Source organism: Entelurus aequoreus, linkage group LG23, assembly GCF_033978785.1.
Source record: "Entelurus aequoreus isolate RoL-2023_Sb linkage group LG23, RoL_Eaeq_v1.1, whole genome shotgun sequence".
Classification (NCBI taxonomy): domain Eukaryota; kingdom Metazoa; phylum Chordata; class Actinopteri; order Syngnathiformes; family Syngnathidae; genus Entelurus; species Entelurus aequoreus.
In genome coordinates this window covers 42,409,225-42,426,674 of record NC_084753.1, presented here as the reverse complement: position 1 = coordinate 42,426,674, position 17,450 = coordinate 42,409,225, and the positions used below count along the sequence as shown (strand labels likewise).

Below are 17,450 nucleotides of genomic sequence, written 5' to 3'. Positions count from 1 at the left end.
TCTCGCTTTGCTCGACATTTTTAATTCTAAGAGAGACAAAACTCAAATAGAATTTGAAAATCCAAGAGAATATTTTAAAGACTTGGTCTTCACTTGTTTAAATAAATTCATGAATTTTTTTACTTTGCTTCTTATAACTTTCAGAAAGACAATTTTAGAGAAAAAATACAAACTTAAAAATGATTTTAGAATTTTTAAACACATATACCTTTTTACCTTTTAAATTCCTTCCTCTTCTTTCCTGACAATTTAAATCAATGTTCAAGTAAATTTATTTTTTTTATTGTAAAGAATAATAAATACATTTTAATTTAATTCTTCATTTTAGCTTCTGTTTTTTCGACGAAGAATATTTGTGAAATATTTCTTCAAACTTATTATGATTAAAATTCCAAAAAATTATTTTTGCAAATCTAGAAAATCTGTAGAATCAAATTTAAATCTTATTTGAAAGTCTTTTGAATTTCTTTTAAAATTTTTGTTGTGGAAAATCTAGAAGAAATAATGATTTGTCTTTGTTAGAAATATAGCTTGGTCCAATTTGTTATATATTCTAACAAAGTGCAGATTGGATTTTAACCTATTTAAAACATGTCATCAAAATTCTAAAATTAATCTTAATCAGGAAAAATTACTAATAAATTCTTTTTTAAATTTTTTCAAAAAGATTCGAACTAGCTAGTTTCTCTTCTTTTTTTCGGTTGAATTTTGAATTTTAAAGAGTCGAAATTGAAGATAAACTATGTTTCAAAATTTAATAGTCATTTTTTTCGTGTTTTCTCCTCTTTTAAACCGTTCAATTAAGTGTAAATATCATTAATTATTAATAATAACATAGAGTTAAAGGTAAATTGAGCAAATTGGCTATTTCTGGCAATTTATTTAAGTGTGTATCAAACTGGTAGCCCTTCGCATTAATCAGTACCCAAGAAGGAGCTCTTGGTCTTTGGGCAGGCAAGCTGTTTATATTGTGGGAAAGCGGACGTGAGAACAGGCTGTCCCCACTCAGTCTCAGGTCCGCATTGAGCTGGAGTGGGCGTGGCCTCCAGCTCCGGCTGAATACCGGGAGTTTGTCGGGAGAAAATCTCTGCCGGGAGGTTGTCGGGAGAGGCGCTGAATATCGGGATTCTCCCGCTAAAAACGGGAGGGTTGGCAATTATGACTTTGTTATATATACGTTCAAAAATATCAACAAAAAAAAAAAAGCTAACATGCTGACAGTTAGAATGCGTCAAGTACCGACATTTAACTTCTGAAAAAAATTGCATAAAAAGCTAACATGTTAATTTTAGCATGCTGACAGTTAGCACCTGTCAAGTACCAAAATATCAGACTGTGTATGCCTGCGAAATTAGTTGAAAAAGCTAACATGCTAACAGTTAGCATGCATCAAGGACCAACATTTGACTTCTGAAAAAAATTGCAAAATAAAAGCTAGCATGTTAATTTTAGCATGCTAACAGTTAGCCTCTCTCAAGTACCAAAATACCAGACTCTGAGGTGTTTGCCTGCGAAATTAGTTTAAAAAGCTAACATGAAGCCTTAGCCAGTTGCCAAAACATGACTGTGCGGTGTATGTCTGAAACATTTGCCAAAAAAAGCTAGCATGCTAACAGATAGCCTCTGTCAAGTACCAAAATGTCAGACATTGAGGTGTATACCTGCGAAATTAGCTGAAAAGCTAGCATGCTAATGTCAACATGTTAACAGATAGCATGCGCTAGGCACCAAAAAAATAGCATGTTAATTTAAGCATGCTAACAGTTAGCACCTGTCAAGTACCAAAATATCAGACTCTGAGGTGTATGCCTGTGAATTGATTTAAAAAGCTAGCATGCTAGCAGTTAGCATGCGTCAAGTACCAACATATGACTTATGAAAAAATTGCCAAAAAAAGCTAGCATGTTAATTTTAGCATGCTAACAGTCAGCACCTGTCAAGTACCAAAATATCATACTCTGAGTGTATGCCTGCGAAATTAGTTTAAAAAGCTAACATGCTAACAGCAAGCATTTGCCAACTTCCAAAAAATATGACTGTGAGGTTTATGTCTGAAAAATTTGCTAAAAAAACCCTAAAAGTTAGCATTTGTCAAGCACCAAAATATCAGACTGAGGTATATGCCTGTGAAATGATTTAAAAAGCTAACATGCTAACAGTTAGCATGCGTCAAGTACCAACAAATGACTTCTGAAAAAATTGCCAATAAAAAGCTAGCATGTTAATTTTAGCATGCTAACAGTTAGCCTCTCTCAAGTACCAAAATATCAGACTCTGAGGTGTTTGCCTGCGAAATTAGTTTAAAAAGCTACAGGAAGCCTTAGCCAGTAGTTGCCAAAACATGACTGTGCGGTGTATGTCTGAAACATTTGCCAAAAAAGCTAGCATGCTAACAGATAGCCTCTGTCAAGTACCAAAATGTCAGACATTGAGGTGTATACCTGCGAAATTAGCTGAAAAGCTAGCGTGCTAATGTGAACATGCTAACAGATAGCATGCGCTAATCACCAAAAAAATTAGCATGCTAACAGTTAGCACCTGTCAAGTACCAAAATATCAGACTCTGAGGTGTATGCCTGTGAATTGATTTAAAAAGCTAACATGCTAACAGTTAGCATGCGTCAAGTACCAACATATGACTTCTGAAAAATTGCCCAAAAAAAAGCTACCATGTTCATTTTAGCATGCTAACAGTCAGCACCTGTCAAGTACCAACATATCAGACTGAGGTGTATGCCTGTGAAATTAGTTAAAAAGCTAACATGCTAACAGCAAGCATTTGCCAACTACCAAAAAATATGACTGTGAGGTTAATGTCTGAAAAATTTGCTAAAAAAAATGCTAACAGTTACCATTTGTCAAACACCGAAAATCATCGCACTTATTAACTTGGTCCTATTTTGCGTACAGCCACCAGGGGGCGTAGCAGCTTCGATGTGATGCATGGAATGTTTCATTGTCAGGTTCAAACACTTAGACACAATATATGATTATACAAAAAGGCAAATGTGTTGACGCTGGTGCTATCGCCCCGCCTCTGCTTTGTCTGCGTCCGGGTACCCGATGTTCGGCCTTGGCAGGCAGCAGGCGACACTGATAGAGACGGCTGGCAATCTTTTGGATTAATAATAGATAATAAGTACAGCAAGGGCCCTTAAGCATAAAGTTGTGTGATAATATATACGTGATTATTCTAACATTCATAAGGTGAAGAAGATGTATTTTCTTCAGATGGCCGACCTGCAACTCAGCAAGCTGGACGAGCTGGACTGTCTGATCCGCGGCGTGCTCTACATCGACGCGGTGGTGTCCAGCGGCCCGTCCGAGTGCTACTACTTCGAGAACCCCGCCGAGCCGGAGGGCTGCGTCCAGAGGCCGTACACCCTGGAGAACCCTTACCCCCTGCTGCTGGTCAACATCGGCTCCGGCGTCAGCATCCTGGCCGTCTACTCTGAGAGCGACTACAAGCGTGTCACCGGGACCAGGTACCAGGTCATGACTCCACGTGCAGGGAGCAGAGGTGAAGCTGGCTTTGTTTCGTAGCCTTGGGGGAGGAACCTTCCTGGGTCTGTGCTGCCTCTTGACGGGATGCTCCACCTTTGAGGAAGCTCTGCAAATGGCGTCGCAGGGCGAGAGCACCCGCGTGGACAAGCTGGTGCGGGACATCTACGGAGGAGACTACGAACGCTTTGGACTGCCAGGATGGGCGGTGGCCTCCAGGTACGCTCTCGCCGCCATTTAAAGACAAGATCTTCATCATTTAGCAATTAGTTTTGTTTGTAACGCAAGTCAAAATGAGCATTTACTTATATGACCCAATCCAAACAACCCTCCCTAGTCATGGTGCAGGGGAAAAAAAATCCGCCAGTTCAAAATTTCAACAAACATGGTCACACACAACACATCCTGCTCATTGAATTTTGTGGATATTATAACAAAAAAACGCTCAATCCATCCATCCATTTTCTACCGCTTGTCCCTCTATAAAAAATAAATGAAAATTAAACCGGTTTCAATCCATTTACCAAAAAGTATCACAATATAGGTTTTAAATTGGTCAAATTGAACTTTGTGGATACTATTGTGTACAGTATTTACTTATATGACCCAATCCAAACAACCCTCCCTAGTCATGGTGCAGAAAAAAAAATCCACCAGCCCAAAATTTCAACAAACATGGTCACACACAACACATCCTGCTCATTGAATTTTGTGGATATTATAACAAAAAAACGCTCAATCCATCCATCCATTTTCTACCGCTTGTCCCTCTATAAAAAATAAATGAAAATTAAACCGGTTTAAATCCATTTACCAAAAAGTATCACAATATAGGTTTTAAATTGGTCAAATTGAACTTTGTGGATACTATTGTGTACAGTATTGACTTATATGACCCAATCCAAACAACCCTCCCTAGTCATGGTGCAGGAAAAAATAAATCCACCAGCCCAAAATTTCAACAAACATGGTCACACACAACACATCCTGCTCATTGAATTTGGTGGATATTATAACAAAAAAAAAACCCCAATCCAGCCATCCATTTTCTACCACTTGTCCCTTTTGTAAAAAATAAATCAAAATTAAAGCGGTTTAAATCCATTTACCAAAAAGTATCACAATATAGGTTTTAAATTGGTCAAATGGAACTTTGTGGATATTATTGTGTACAGTATTTACTTACATGACCAAATCCAAACAACCCTCCCTAGTCATGGTGCAGGAAAAAAAAATCCACCAGTTCGAAATTTCAACAACATGGTCACACACAACACACCCTGCTCATTGAATTTGGTGGATATTATAACAAAAAAACGCCCAATCCAACCATCCATTGTCTACCGCTTGTCCCTTTTGTAAAAAATAAATCAAAATTAAACCGGTTTGAATCCATTTACCAAAAAGTATCACAATATAGGTTTTAAATTGGTCAAATGGAACTTTGTGGATATTATTGTGTACAGTATTTACTTACATGACCCAATCCAAACAACCCTCCCTAGTCATGGTGCAGGAAAAAAAAAAATCCACCAGTTCAAAATTTCAACAAACATGGTCACACACAACACACCCTGCTCATTGAATTTGGTGGATATTATAACAAAAAAAACACCCAATCCAACCATCCATTTTCTACCGCTTGTCCCTTTTGTAAAAAATAAATCAAAATTAAACCGGTTTGAATCCATTTACCAAAAAGTATCACAATATAGGTTTTAAATTGGTCAAATTGAACTTTGTGGATACTATTGTGTACAGTATTTACTTATATGACCCAATGCAAACAACCCTCCCTAGTCATGGTGCAGGGGAAAAAAAATCCGCCAGTTCAAAATTCAACAAACATGGTCACACACAACACATCCTGCTCATTGAATTTGGTGGATATTATAACAAAAAAAACGCCCAATCCAACCATCCATTTTCTACCGCTTGTCCCTTTTGTAAAAAATAAATCAAAATTAAACCGGTTTAAATCCATTTACCAAAAAGTATCACAATATAGGTTTTAAATTGGTCAAATTGAACTTTGTGGATACTATTGTGTACAGTATTGACTTATATGACCCAATCCAAACAACCCTCCCTAGTCATGGTGCAGGAAGAAGGAAAAAAAACACCAGCACAAATTTCAACAAACATGGTCACACATAACACATCCTGCTCATTGAATTTTGTGGATATTATTTTAAAAAAAAGGTCCAATCCATCCATCCATTTTCTACCGCTTGTCCCTCAGCAAAAAATAAATCAAAATTACACCCTTGTAAATTCATTTACCAAAAAGTATCACAATATAGGTTTTATATTGATCATATTGCTTTTTATATTGGTCCAAACTATGACCCTGCTCATTGAACTTTGTGGATATTATTGTGTACAGCATTTACTTATATGACCCAATCCAAACAACCCTCCCTAGTCATGGTGCAGGGGGAAAAAAATCCGGCAGCCCCAAATTTCAACAAACATGGTCACACACAACACATCCTGCTCATTGAACTTTGTGGATATTATTGTGTACAGTATTTACTTATATGACCCAATCCAAACAACCCTCCCGAGTCATGGTGCAGCAAGAAAAAAAACCCACCAGCACAAATTTCAACAAACATGGTCACACACAACACATCATGCTCATTGAGTTTTGTGGATATTATTTAAAAAAAAAAGTCCAATCCATCCATCCATTTTCTACCGCTTGTCCCTCAGCAAAAAATAAATCAAAATTACACCCTTGTAAATTAATTTACCAAAAAGTATCACAATATAGGTTTTATATTGGTCATATTGGCTTTTTATATTGGTCCAAACTATGACCCTGCTCATTGAACTTTGTGGATATTATTGTGTACAGCATTTACTTATATGACCCAATCCAAACAACCCTCCCTAGTCATGGTGCAGGAAGAAAAAAATCCGGCAGCCCCAAATTTCAACAAACATGGTCACGCATAACACATCCTGCTCATTGAACTTTGTGGATATTATTGTGTACAGTATTTACTTATATGACCCAATCCAAACAACCCTCCTAGTCATGGTGCAGGGGGGGAAAAAAATCTGCCCATTGCTCACTGGTCACTTCCTGTTTTGCTAGCTTACTGCATTCTTTCCGGTTTGTTCTAACCAAAAAAAAATATTGTTATTGAACGCATTTTACGTCAATATTGATGACATGTTTATCGTGATGTATATTGACATTGTTTTATCAACCCAACCCTAACATGAATAGCCAAATCTGTGGAAAGTATTCCAAAATGAGGAGTAGATATTGGAAGTAGGGCTGCAACTAACCATTATTTCAATAGTTGACTGCTTATTTTTTTCGATTAGTCAACTAGTCAAACGATAATTGCTAATTCTACATACACCATTATGCAAACTTCTCCATTAAAGAACCATAGAACAGTTTTTGTCAAAGAATCACTTGATTAAAAAACACAAACACAGTGTTACTGTTCAAACGGTGGCCAAACATATTAAATATACTTGTTAAATAAAACCTCTTGTTTATAATGAATACTTAGACCTACTAGTATTTTAGTGTGGTCATTAAGGTGGTACTAGGAGAGCTGAGTGTTTTCTGAGTGGTACTTGGTGAAAAAAGTTTAAGAACCTCTGGTCTAGAATGAACTTTCCCCAACTCAGAGCTAGTCGGCTCTCTGCGATCACGGCGCCGCTTCAGTGCTTATAGTAACGATATCGCTATAGTGTTGTACTAGTGTAGTATCGCGGTACTAATGAATAAAAAAAAACGGTACTATACTCTGTTTGAAAAGTACCAGCTCCCGGGCATGACTGCGCGTCGTCACGTGGTGACATTGCTGGTTTTACGAGCAGAGTAGCATGTTGGGCAGCGCACACACACAGAGTACTTACAAGCAGACACAGTGTGTAGACAGAAAAGGGAGAATGGACGCATTTTGGTGTAAAAAGTAAAGATAAAGGTGAAGTTATAACACTGAAACACCTTTAGTAAGAGGTGCTTTAGAGCTAACATCCATCCGCAGTCAGCAGTGTTTTAGCTACTTCTAAATCCCTAATCCTTGCCTCCATGGTGACAAAGTAAGTTTATTACAAGTAGCATTATCACTGGAGGACGAGGAATAGCTAAACATGCTTCACTACACACCGTAGGAGGATACAATAGCTCACCGGCGTCACAATGTAAAGAAATGCCATGGGTGGATCTACACCTGACATCCACTGTAATGATACCAAGTACAATAGTGGATCTAGTCGATGCTACTATGATTACATCGATATTTTTTAGCATCACAAAATCTTATTTCCTTTTGAAAAAATTCACATTATGTTTATAAAGTCAGTAACTACGTCCCTGGACACATGAGGACTTTGAATATGACCAATGTACGATCCTGCAACTACTTGGTATCGGATCGATACCTAAATGTGTGGTATCATCCAAAACTAATGTAAAGTATCATAGAAGAGAAGAATAAGTGATTATTACATTTGAACAGAAGTGTAGATAGAACATGTTGAAACAGAAAATAAGCAGATTTTAACAGTAAATGAACAAGTAGATTAATAATCAATTTTTACAGTTTGTCCCTCCTAATAATAGGTGTATAAATGACACAATATGTTACTGCATACGTCCGCAGACTAATTAGGAGTCTTTGTTTGTTTACTTACTACTAAAAGACAAGTTGTCTATTTTCTTTAAGGACTAAATTACAATAATAAACATATGCTTCATGTACCCTAAGATTTTTTGTTCAAATAAAGACAATAATGACATTTTTTGTGGTCCCCTTTTATTTAGAAAAGTATCAAAATAAATTTTGGTGCCGGTACCAAAATTTTGGTATCAGGACAACCCTATATCGCAGGGGTGGGCAATTAATTTTTACCAGGGGCCGCATGAGCAACCCGAGCACTGCTGGAGGGCCACATCGACAATATTTCAATTAAATTTTGCTCAATATTATTTTTGATATATACCGTAAGATAAATAATAATAATATATTATTTTTTATATATACCGTAAGATAAATAATAATAATTAATAATACTTTCATTTAACCTAACTTAACTTTATACCAAAAGCACTGCTTTGGAAATCATTTGTACCCCTTTCAGAGATCACATTTAGTTCCCCTTAAACATCCTCCTGTTGCACAATGAAATGTAAGCATAGGATGAAGTGTGCATTCCTGTAACTTTCTCTAGTAACAGCATTCCATGATTTATATAAATAAATTAACATTAATAATAAATGACAGTAAAGTAAGCACACGTATGACTGAGGAGTCATAGTGTAACTTTGTGTGGTGTTTGAGTTGTCCGACTTTTTCTGTGGCCATAAACGCACCAGTGGTTTAGTGCTATGCGTGTTGGTGACAGATGACAAGTTGGTTTTGGCCTGGTTTGTACGGCAGAAAATGACTAGTTTTTCCAGATAGAAGTGTTTTACTCATGTTTTTGGTGTGGTTATGGCTGAATATAAACAGTCTTGTTCAATAAAGTGATGGATATAATTCCTGTCCTCGAAGCATTTCGATAGACGTTACAATAATTGAACGGTGTTCAATTGAAGGGTGTTGACGAACACCGTTATGGCCGCTTGTTGTCACTGTCACTCAAAGTTGCATTGCAAAATTACACAGCATAAATGTGTTTATTTTGTTTAGAATTCAGATGGGATTTGATTTGGTGCGCGGCATATATTTGCTGTGCGCAGCGGACGCTTGAGCAGTGCGCGATTGCGCAGGCACGCACCTTAGAGGGAACGTTGTTAGGCAGTCCATGTCTTGTTGAAAACACGCCATTCCTCATCAACTTTTCTCTTTTTAGCGTCTCGGGTGTAAACCGTGCATCACTTGTCGCTGTGCGCCTTCACTCGCAGGTTACCCACGGACATACGCCCATAAATAACACTTTTCAAAATAAAAGCAGCACAGTTGTATTGCGCGCACGACATAGATGTTTTTTCACTTTATTTTGTCATTTGTGATTGCAGCTGTTCACATTCACTCACAATCACGCACGCGCATACGTCCACACGGAAGTAATACAAGTAACACTTTTCAAAACAAAAGCAGCGCCGTTGTATTGCACACTCGACATAGATACTTTTTAAAATGTATTTTGTGATTTATGATTGGCCTCACGCGGGCCGGACAGGGACGCACAATGTGGCCCGCGGGCCGCAGAATGCCCAGGTCTGCTATATCGCTAATAGTCTGTTAATATGCAGGTCACATTACATGAAACATTTGAACACAATGTGTCCCCTGAGTCAAAAAGCTTGCATTATGAGGAAAACCTGCTCAGTCAGCAAATGTAACACGCACGACTTTCACAGCTGAATCGGCATCCAATCGTAGAAGTGGCGTTTCATTTTAGTTGGCTTTTGTCCCGCCAGTTTCGGCAACATGATGTCCAAAGACAAGCGGGAGTCCGTGTCCAAGGAGGACCTGGCCCGAGCGACGCTGGTCACCATCACCAACAACATCGGCTCCATCACCAGGATGTGCGCGCTCAACGAGGTCAGTGGGCGTCTGGGACACCAACCGGCGGGACACGGAACGGCGTTGTTCCGCGCGCGTTCAGCCTCTTTACTGTGCTGCCTTGTGGCGTCTAGATCAAGCAGCATTGTACAGGGCTATGAAAGCGCCAGGAGATCAGCCACGCCCAGGAACTTCTTACAACTTAAGTCATGAACAAATGGGCGGAGCTTAATAACCACTGTCTCGCCGTTGAAGAACATCGAGCGCGTGGTGTTTGTGGGGAACTTCCTGAGAGTCAACACGCTCTCCATGAAGCTGCTGGCCTACGCCATGGACTACTGGTCCAAAGGTCAACTCAAGGCTCTCTTCCTGCGCCACGAGGTGAGCAACATGGCTGCCCAGACGTTCCCTTGGTGACGCCTGACTGGTCTGCGCTTCGTCTCTAGGGTTACTTTGGAGCCGTGGGAGCACTTCTGGAGCTGCTGCATCCGTCCTGAGGCATCTGGAAGAAGGTCCTCCAACCAGCACTTTACTCCTTATGGTCCACAGTCATGAGGGAAAAGGTGACCCACGTCCCGCTCCCTGGCAGGGGTGTCCAAACGTTTCCCAGCCAGAAGCACGAGGTCCACGTTGATGCAATTTGTATATTAAAGATGCTAAAAGGAATCCACTGTAGGTGGAAATATGCTAAGTTATTACAGGTGGCAATGCACATGAATGTAATATCATGGCGCTAATCATTCATTAGATTTTTACCCAAACTTGTCTCACTCGTTAGTGCTGCATAATTATAGTTTTTAACATGTTATTAATCATAACTACTATGTCAACATCTCCCCAAACCTGTCCTATACGTTTGTGCTGCAAAAAAAGCTAAACTATTATAGTTATAATAATAATAATAAGAGATTTTATTTGTAAAAATCACTTTACATTGAGCAAACAACCTCAAAGTGCTACAGTGTATAAAAAAAATAAAAATAAAAACTAGAACAGCCTTATAGCTAGAACTAGTATGCATATATCTAAAAAAAAAAGTTTTTTTTAAAAAGAAGGGTTTTTAAGCCTTTTTTTTTTTTTTTTTTTTTTTTTTTAAGCATCCACAGTCTGTGGTGCCCTCAGGTGGTCAGGGAGAGCATTCCACGGACTGTTAAATTTGTATTCATAACCAACTCCATAAAACATTGAATGACTTAAAAACTATAATAGTTTGACCAAAAATGTTGGCAGCACAAAGTTGTGATTGCTACCACAATAATTACACATTAGTACCGTAAAATAGTAACCTAAAAAAAGTAAAAGCACAAATGGAAAAAATTTTGCAGCACAAACGAATGGGATAAGAAGATTTAAAAAAATGTTAACTTAAAAACCGTAACGGCAAAAAAGAAGTTTTTTCCAGCACAAATGAATAGGACAAGTTGGGGAGTTATTGGCATAGTAGGTGTCTAGTTATGATTAATACCACGTTAATTACACGTTAATACCATAAAACGTTAACTTAAAAACCGTAAAAGTGCAAATGAAAATTTTTGCAGCACAAACGAATGGGATAGGACATTTTTGACATAAGGTCTAGTCATGCTATTAACATGTTGAGCATTGAGCAAATTGAACTTTGAGCAAACGACTTAAAAGTGCTACAATGTATTTAAAAAAAAAATAAAAAGATAATAAAAATAAAAACTACAACAGCCTAATAGGTAGAACTAGTATGCATATATCTAAAAATAAATAAAGTTAAAAATTTTTTTAAAAAAAGGGGTTTTAAGCCTTTTTTAAAAGCATCCACAGTCTGTGGTGCCCTCAGGTGGTCAGGGAGAGCGTTCCACAGACTGTTAAATTTGTATTCATAACCAGCTCCATAAAACATTTAATAACTTAAAAACTACAATAGTTTGACCAAAAATTATAAAAAAAAGTTATGATTGCTACCACAATAATTACCGTTAAATAGTAACTTAAAAAAAGTTCAAGCACAAATGGAAACATTTTGTAGCACAAACGAATGGGACAAGTTTGGGGAGAATTTGACATAGTTAGGGTCGATTTATGATTAATGACACGTCAAGTTCATGTTAATAATTTAAAAACTATAATAGTTAGACCAAAAATTTTGCAGCATAAATAAACAGGACAAGTTTGGGGAGATTTACAACGTTAGGGTTTATTTATGATTAATAACACGTTAATAACTTAAAAACTATAATAGTTAGACCCAAAAATTTAGCAGCATAAATAAATAGGACAATTTTGGGGAGATTTTGACATAGTTAGGGTCAAGTTATGATTAATAACCCGTCAAGTACATGTTAATAATTTAAAAACTATAGTAGCTAGACCAAAACATTTTGCAGCATAAATAAATAGAACAAGTTTGGGGAGATTTTGACATAGGGTCGATTTATGATTAATAACACGTCAAGTAGATGCTAATAATTTAAAAACTATAATAATTAGACCAAAACATTTTGCAGCATAAATAAATAGGACAAGTTTGGGGAGATTTTGACATAGTTAGGGTCGATTTATGATTAATAACACGTCAAGTACATGCTAATAATTTAAAAACTATAATAATTAGACCAAAACATTTTGCAGCATAAATAAACAGGACACGTTTGGGGAGATTTTGACATAGTTAGGGTCGATTTATGATTAATAACACGTCAAGTACATGTTAATAATTTAAAAACTATAATAATTAGACCAAAACATTTTGCAGCATAAATAAACAGGACAAGTTTGGGGAGATTTACAACGTTAGGGTTTATTTATGATTAATAACACGTTAATAACTTAAAAACTATAATAGTTAGACCCAAAAATTTAGCAGCATAAATAAATAGGACAATTTTGGGGAGATTTTGACATAGTTTGGGTCAAGTTATGATTAATAACCCGCCAAGTACATGTTAATAATTTAAAAACTATAATAGCTAGACCAAAACATTTTGCAGCATAAATAAATAGGACAAGTTTGGGGAGATTTTGACATAGTTAGGGTCGATTTATGATTAATAACACGTCAAGTACATGCTAATAATTTAAAAACTTTAATAATCAGACCAAAACATTTTGCAGCATAAATAAATAGGTCAAGTTTGGGGAGATTTACAACGTTAGGGTTTATTTATGTTTAATAACACGTTAATAACTTAAAAACTATAATAGTTAGACCCAAAAATTTAGCAGCATAAATAAATAGGACAATTTTGGGGAGATTTTGACATAGTTAGGGTCAAGTTATGATTAATAACCCGTCAAGTACATGCTAATAATTTAAAAACTATAATAATTAGACCAAAACATTTTGCAGCATAAATAAATAGGACAAGTTTGGGGAGATTTTGACATAGTTAGGGTCGATTTATGATTAATAACACGTCAAGTACATGCTAATAATTTAAAAACTATAATAATTAGACCAAAACATTTTGCAGCATAAATAAATAGAACAAGTTTGGGGAGATTTTGACATAGGGTCGATTTATGATTAATAACACGTCAAGTACATGCTAATAATTTAAAAACTATAATAATTAGACCAAAACATTTTGCAGCATAAATAAATAGGACACGTTTGGGGAGATTTTGACATAGTTAGGGTCGATTTATGATTAATAACACGTCAAGTACATGCTAATAATTTAAAAACTATAATAATTAGACCAAAACATTTTGCAGCATAAATAAATAGAACAAGTTTGGGGAGATTTTGACATAGTTAGGGTCGATTTATGATTAATAACACGTCAAGTACATGCTAATAATTTAAAAACTATAATAATTAGACCAAAACATTTTGCAGTATAAATAAATAGAACAAGTTTGGGGAGATTTTGACATAGTTAGGGTCGATTTATGATTAATAACACGTCAAGTACATGCTAATAATTTAAAAAGTATAATAATTAGACCAAAACATTTTGCAGCATAAATAAATAGGACACGTTTGGGGAGATTTTGACATAGTTAAGGTCGATTTATGATTGATAAAACATTAATAACTTAAAAACTACAATAGTTAGACCAAACACTTTTGCAGCATGAATGATTAGGACAAGTTTGTGGGGCCAACTTGACCCAGGTGCACTTTGGACACCCCTGGTCTGGTCCTTGATTGACAACAGTCATCACGATGAAGTGTAGCAAACAAAGGTCAGCCATGACACTTCCTCCTCCCAAATAAGACAAAGGACACAGAACAGGATCACCCAAAAGAAGTCCACCAGACACTGGATTTGTGTTCTCGCCGGGACACGAGCGCCATGAGGTTTTATGTTACTGCGGTCGCCACGGTTACGGCATCTCGATGTTTACCAAGTCGCTGCTGCGTCTTTTCTCAACCGGTCTTTTTTTGTGTCTTTTATGGACTGGTTAGGCACATTTAACGGTAAGCACACACACACACGTGTCGGTTTTATGGACACGCATTGTCCCGTTAACTCCATTTTCATCTTCTAATGTTAAGTGCCTGCCTGATGCTTTCACGTTATTTGCAGCGACAATCACATTTTTTTACTGTGACTTTTAAAAGACAAAAGCTCTTATTTCTAGTTCAGATTTGGCACTGAAATGCCATTATTTCCTAATAAATGTTCCGACTTTTTATGCTGTTTTATTCCTTCTTCACGTCGTCACATTTAATTAGGTACACTATTAGTATAATTCAGGCCAGTATACGGTCTTACAATCATTCATTCATGCACTGTAATAAGATTTGTAATACGCGGCCCCTCGGGGAGAGAAAATAATCAAAGTTTCTTTATATAGCCCTTAATCGGGAGTGTCTCAAAGGGCTGCACGAGCCACAACCACATCCTTGGCTCAGATCCCACATCAGGGCAAGGAAAAACTCAACCCAACGGGATAACAATGACAAACCTTGGGGGGGACCGCAGATGTGGGGACCCCCAAGTCGGGATTTTTTCTAAGTGTCACATTTTAGTGTACCATTACTCAAAAAGACGGGATTTTTTTTTAAGTTTGACATTTTAGTGTGCCATTACTCAAAAAGTCAGGATTTTTTAAGTGTCACATTTTAGTGTGCCATTACTCAAAAAGTCAGGATTTTTTAAGTGTCACATTTTAGTGTGCCATTACTCAAAAAGTCAGGATTTTTTAAGTGTCACATTTTAGTGTGCCATTACTCAAAAAGTCAGGATTTTTTAAGTGTCACATTTTAGTGTGCCATTACTCAAAAAGTCAGGATTTTTTAAGTGTCACATTTTAGTGTGCCATTACTCAAAAAGTCAGGATTTTTTAAGTGTCACATTTTAGTGTGCCATTACTCAAAAAGTCAGGATTTTTTAAGTGTCACATTTTAGTGTGCCATTACTCAAAAAGTCGGGATTTTTTAAGTGTCACATTTTAGTGTACCTTTACTCAAAAAGTCAGGATTTTTCTAAGTGTCACATTTTAGTGTACCATTACTCAAAAAGTCTGGATTTTTTCTAAGTGTCACATTTTAGTGTACCATTACTCAAAAAGTCGGGATTTTTACTTGGATCTAGGCCTCTCAAAAGGTGCCTGAACCCAAACCGAGGATGTGTGGACTCTTTTCACAGCTCTTTTTCAGGGTTCCTCAGAAAATCTCCACGCTGAAGTCTTCGCCCCCAGCGTTCTTTTAGGTGGAGGAGAGAATGACCTTGCTGTAAAATGGTGAGACACGAGCTGGTATGTGGCTTCACACATTCATCAGGTGGGCTGGAATGATGCAGGGAAAGAATGGACGTAGTTGAAGGTGGGACTTTGGTAGCTCAAACAGTCCATGAGGTCCCTTCCCAAACCAGGTCTGAAAAGCGGCATTTAACAAAATGGGGTCTAGAAAGGGTGTCGACACCAAATCTTGTGTGAGTGTTTACGAAATTGGGTGTCAGGTTCAAACACTGATGACATCTATTAAACAGGACAAGAAGCAAAGAATCAAACCGAGACAGAATTCAATTTGGCTCAATTTGAGGAGAGACGCCTGGACACTGTACCCTTGCACGGTGTCTCACCACGCTCCGTCAAAAGATTGTACACCACCTCTTTTTATTTGGACTTTCCCTGATTACATGGCAACAGCTGCTTCTAAGGGGCGTGGGTCGTAAACAGCCATCGCCTTTGGTTACAGAACAGTTCAAAAGAAAAGAAGAAGAGGTCGTCTTGAGGGAGGCCAGGCCCTGCTTCCTCTTCGCTCTGTAGTTGTTGGGTCAAGACAATATATTTCTGTTGAAAGAAACAGAACACCTTCATGTTGCTTCCCATCCTACACAGTGGAGTTTTACAAGCCTTTTGATTGGTAGGATTAAAGACGGCTTTTGTCCTCTCGCCGGGAACTCAAAGTAACACAAAGTGTTGTCATAACTTAGATACAATTATGTAAAAATAATAATACTGCATAAGCTAGTGTGTCCAAATATCTGCCTGTAAGGAAATGTTGTGGTTTTTCAAATGAATTGAAGTATCCATCCATTATCTACCGCTTATTCCCTTCGGGGTGGCGGGGGGCGCTGGAGCCTATCTCGGCTACAATCGGGCGGAAGGCAGGGTACACCCTGGACAAGTCGCCACCTAATCGCAGGGCCAACACAGATAGACAGACAACATTCACACTCACATTCACACACTAGGGTAGTAATATTTTATTTTTGAATGAACTAAACTTTGTTTATATTTGAGAGCGTCTAATATTTGAGATCACGGGAGTCTATAAACTTTGTCCACATATTAAACTTTAAACTTTTTTTGCATACTAAAAAGTATGAGAGGGGACATAACATTTTTTTGTATTTTTAAGAAAAATGCAAAAAAAAACGTGTATATATATATATATATATGTGTGTGTGTGTGTGTGTGTATATATATATATATATATATGTGTATATATAAAAACACGTGTATATATATATACATACATACATACATATACACGCGCATATATATATATAAATATATATATGCGTGTATATGTACATTAGTGCATATATATACATACATATACATGCATATATATATATATACGTATACACATATATGCGTGTATATACGTATATAAACATACATATACACGCATATATATATGTGTATATATATATGCGTGTATATATATACATATACACACATATATACACATATATACGTATGCATGTGTATATATATGCGTGTATATACGTATATAAACATGCATATATATATACACACATATATATATATATATACATATATGCGTGTATATGTATATAAACATACATATACACGCATATATATATATGTGCATATATATATATGCGTGTATATATATACATATACACACACATGTATACACATATATACGTATGCATGTGTATATATATGCGTGTATATACGTATATAAACATGCATATATATATACACACATATATACATATACACGCATATATATACATATATGCGTGTATATGTATATATATGCATATATACACACACATATATATATAT

General features: G+C 36.7%; 1 protein-coding gene across 1 annotated transcript; it reads left to right on the top strand.

Moving 5' to 3' along the window:
• Positions 1–3,216: 3,216 nt before the first annotated feature.
• pank2 (pantothenate kinase 2) lies at positions 3,217–14,595 on the top strand. Its single transcript, XM_062034577.1, has 5 exons — positions 3,217–3,485; positions 3,544–3,720; positions 9,899–10,022; positions 10,239–10,364; positions 10,430–14,595. The coding sequence occupies exons 1-5, from the start codon at positions 3,217–3,219 to the stop codon at positions 10,478–10,480; spliced, it is 747 nt and encodes a 248-aa protein (XP_061890561.1). The 3' UTR covers positions 10,481–14,595.
• The last annotated feature ends 2,855 nt before the right edge of the window (positions 14,596–17,450 follow it).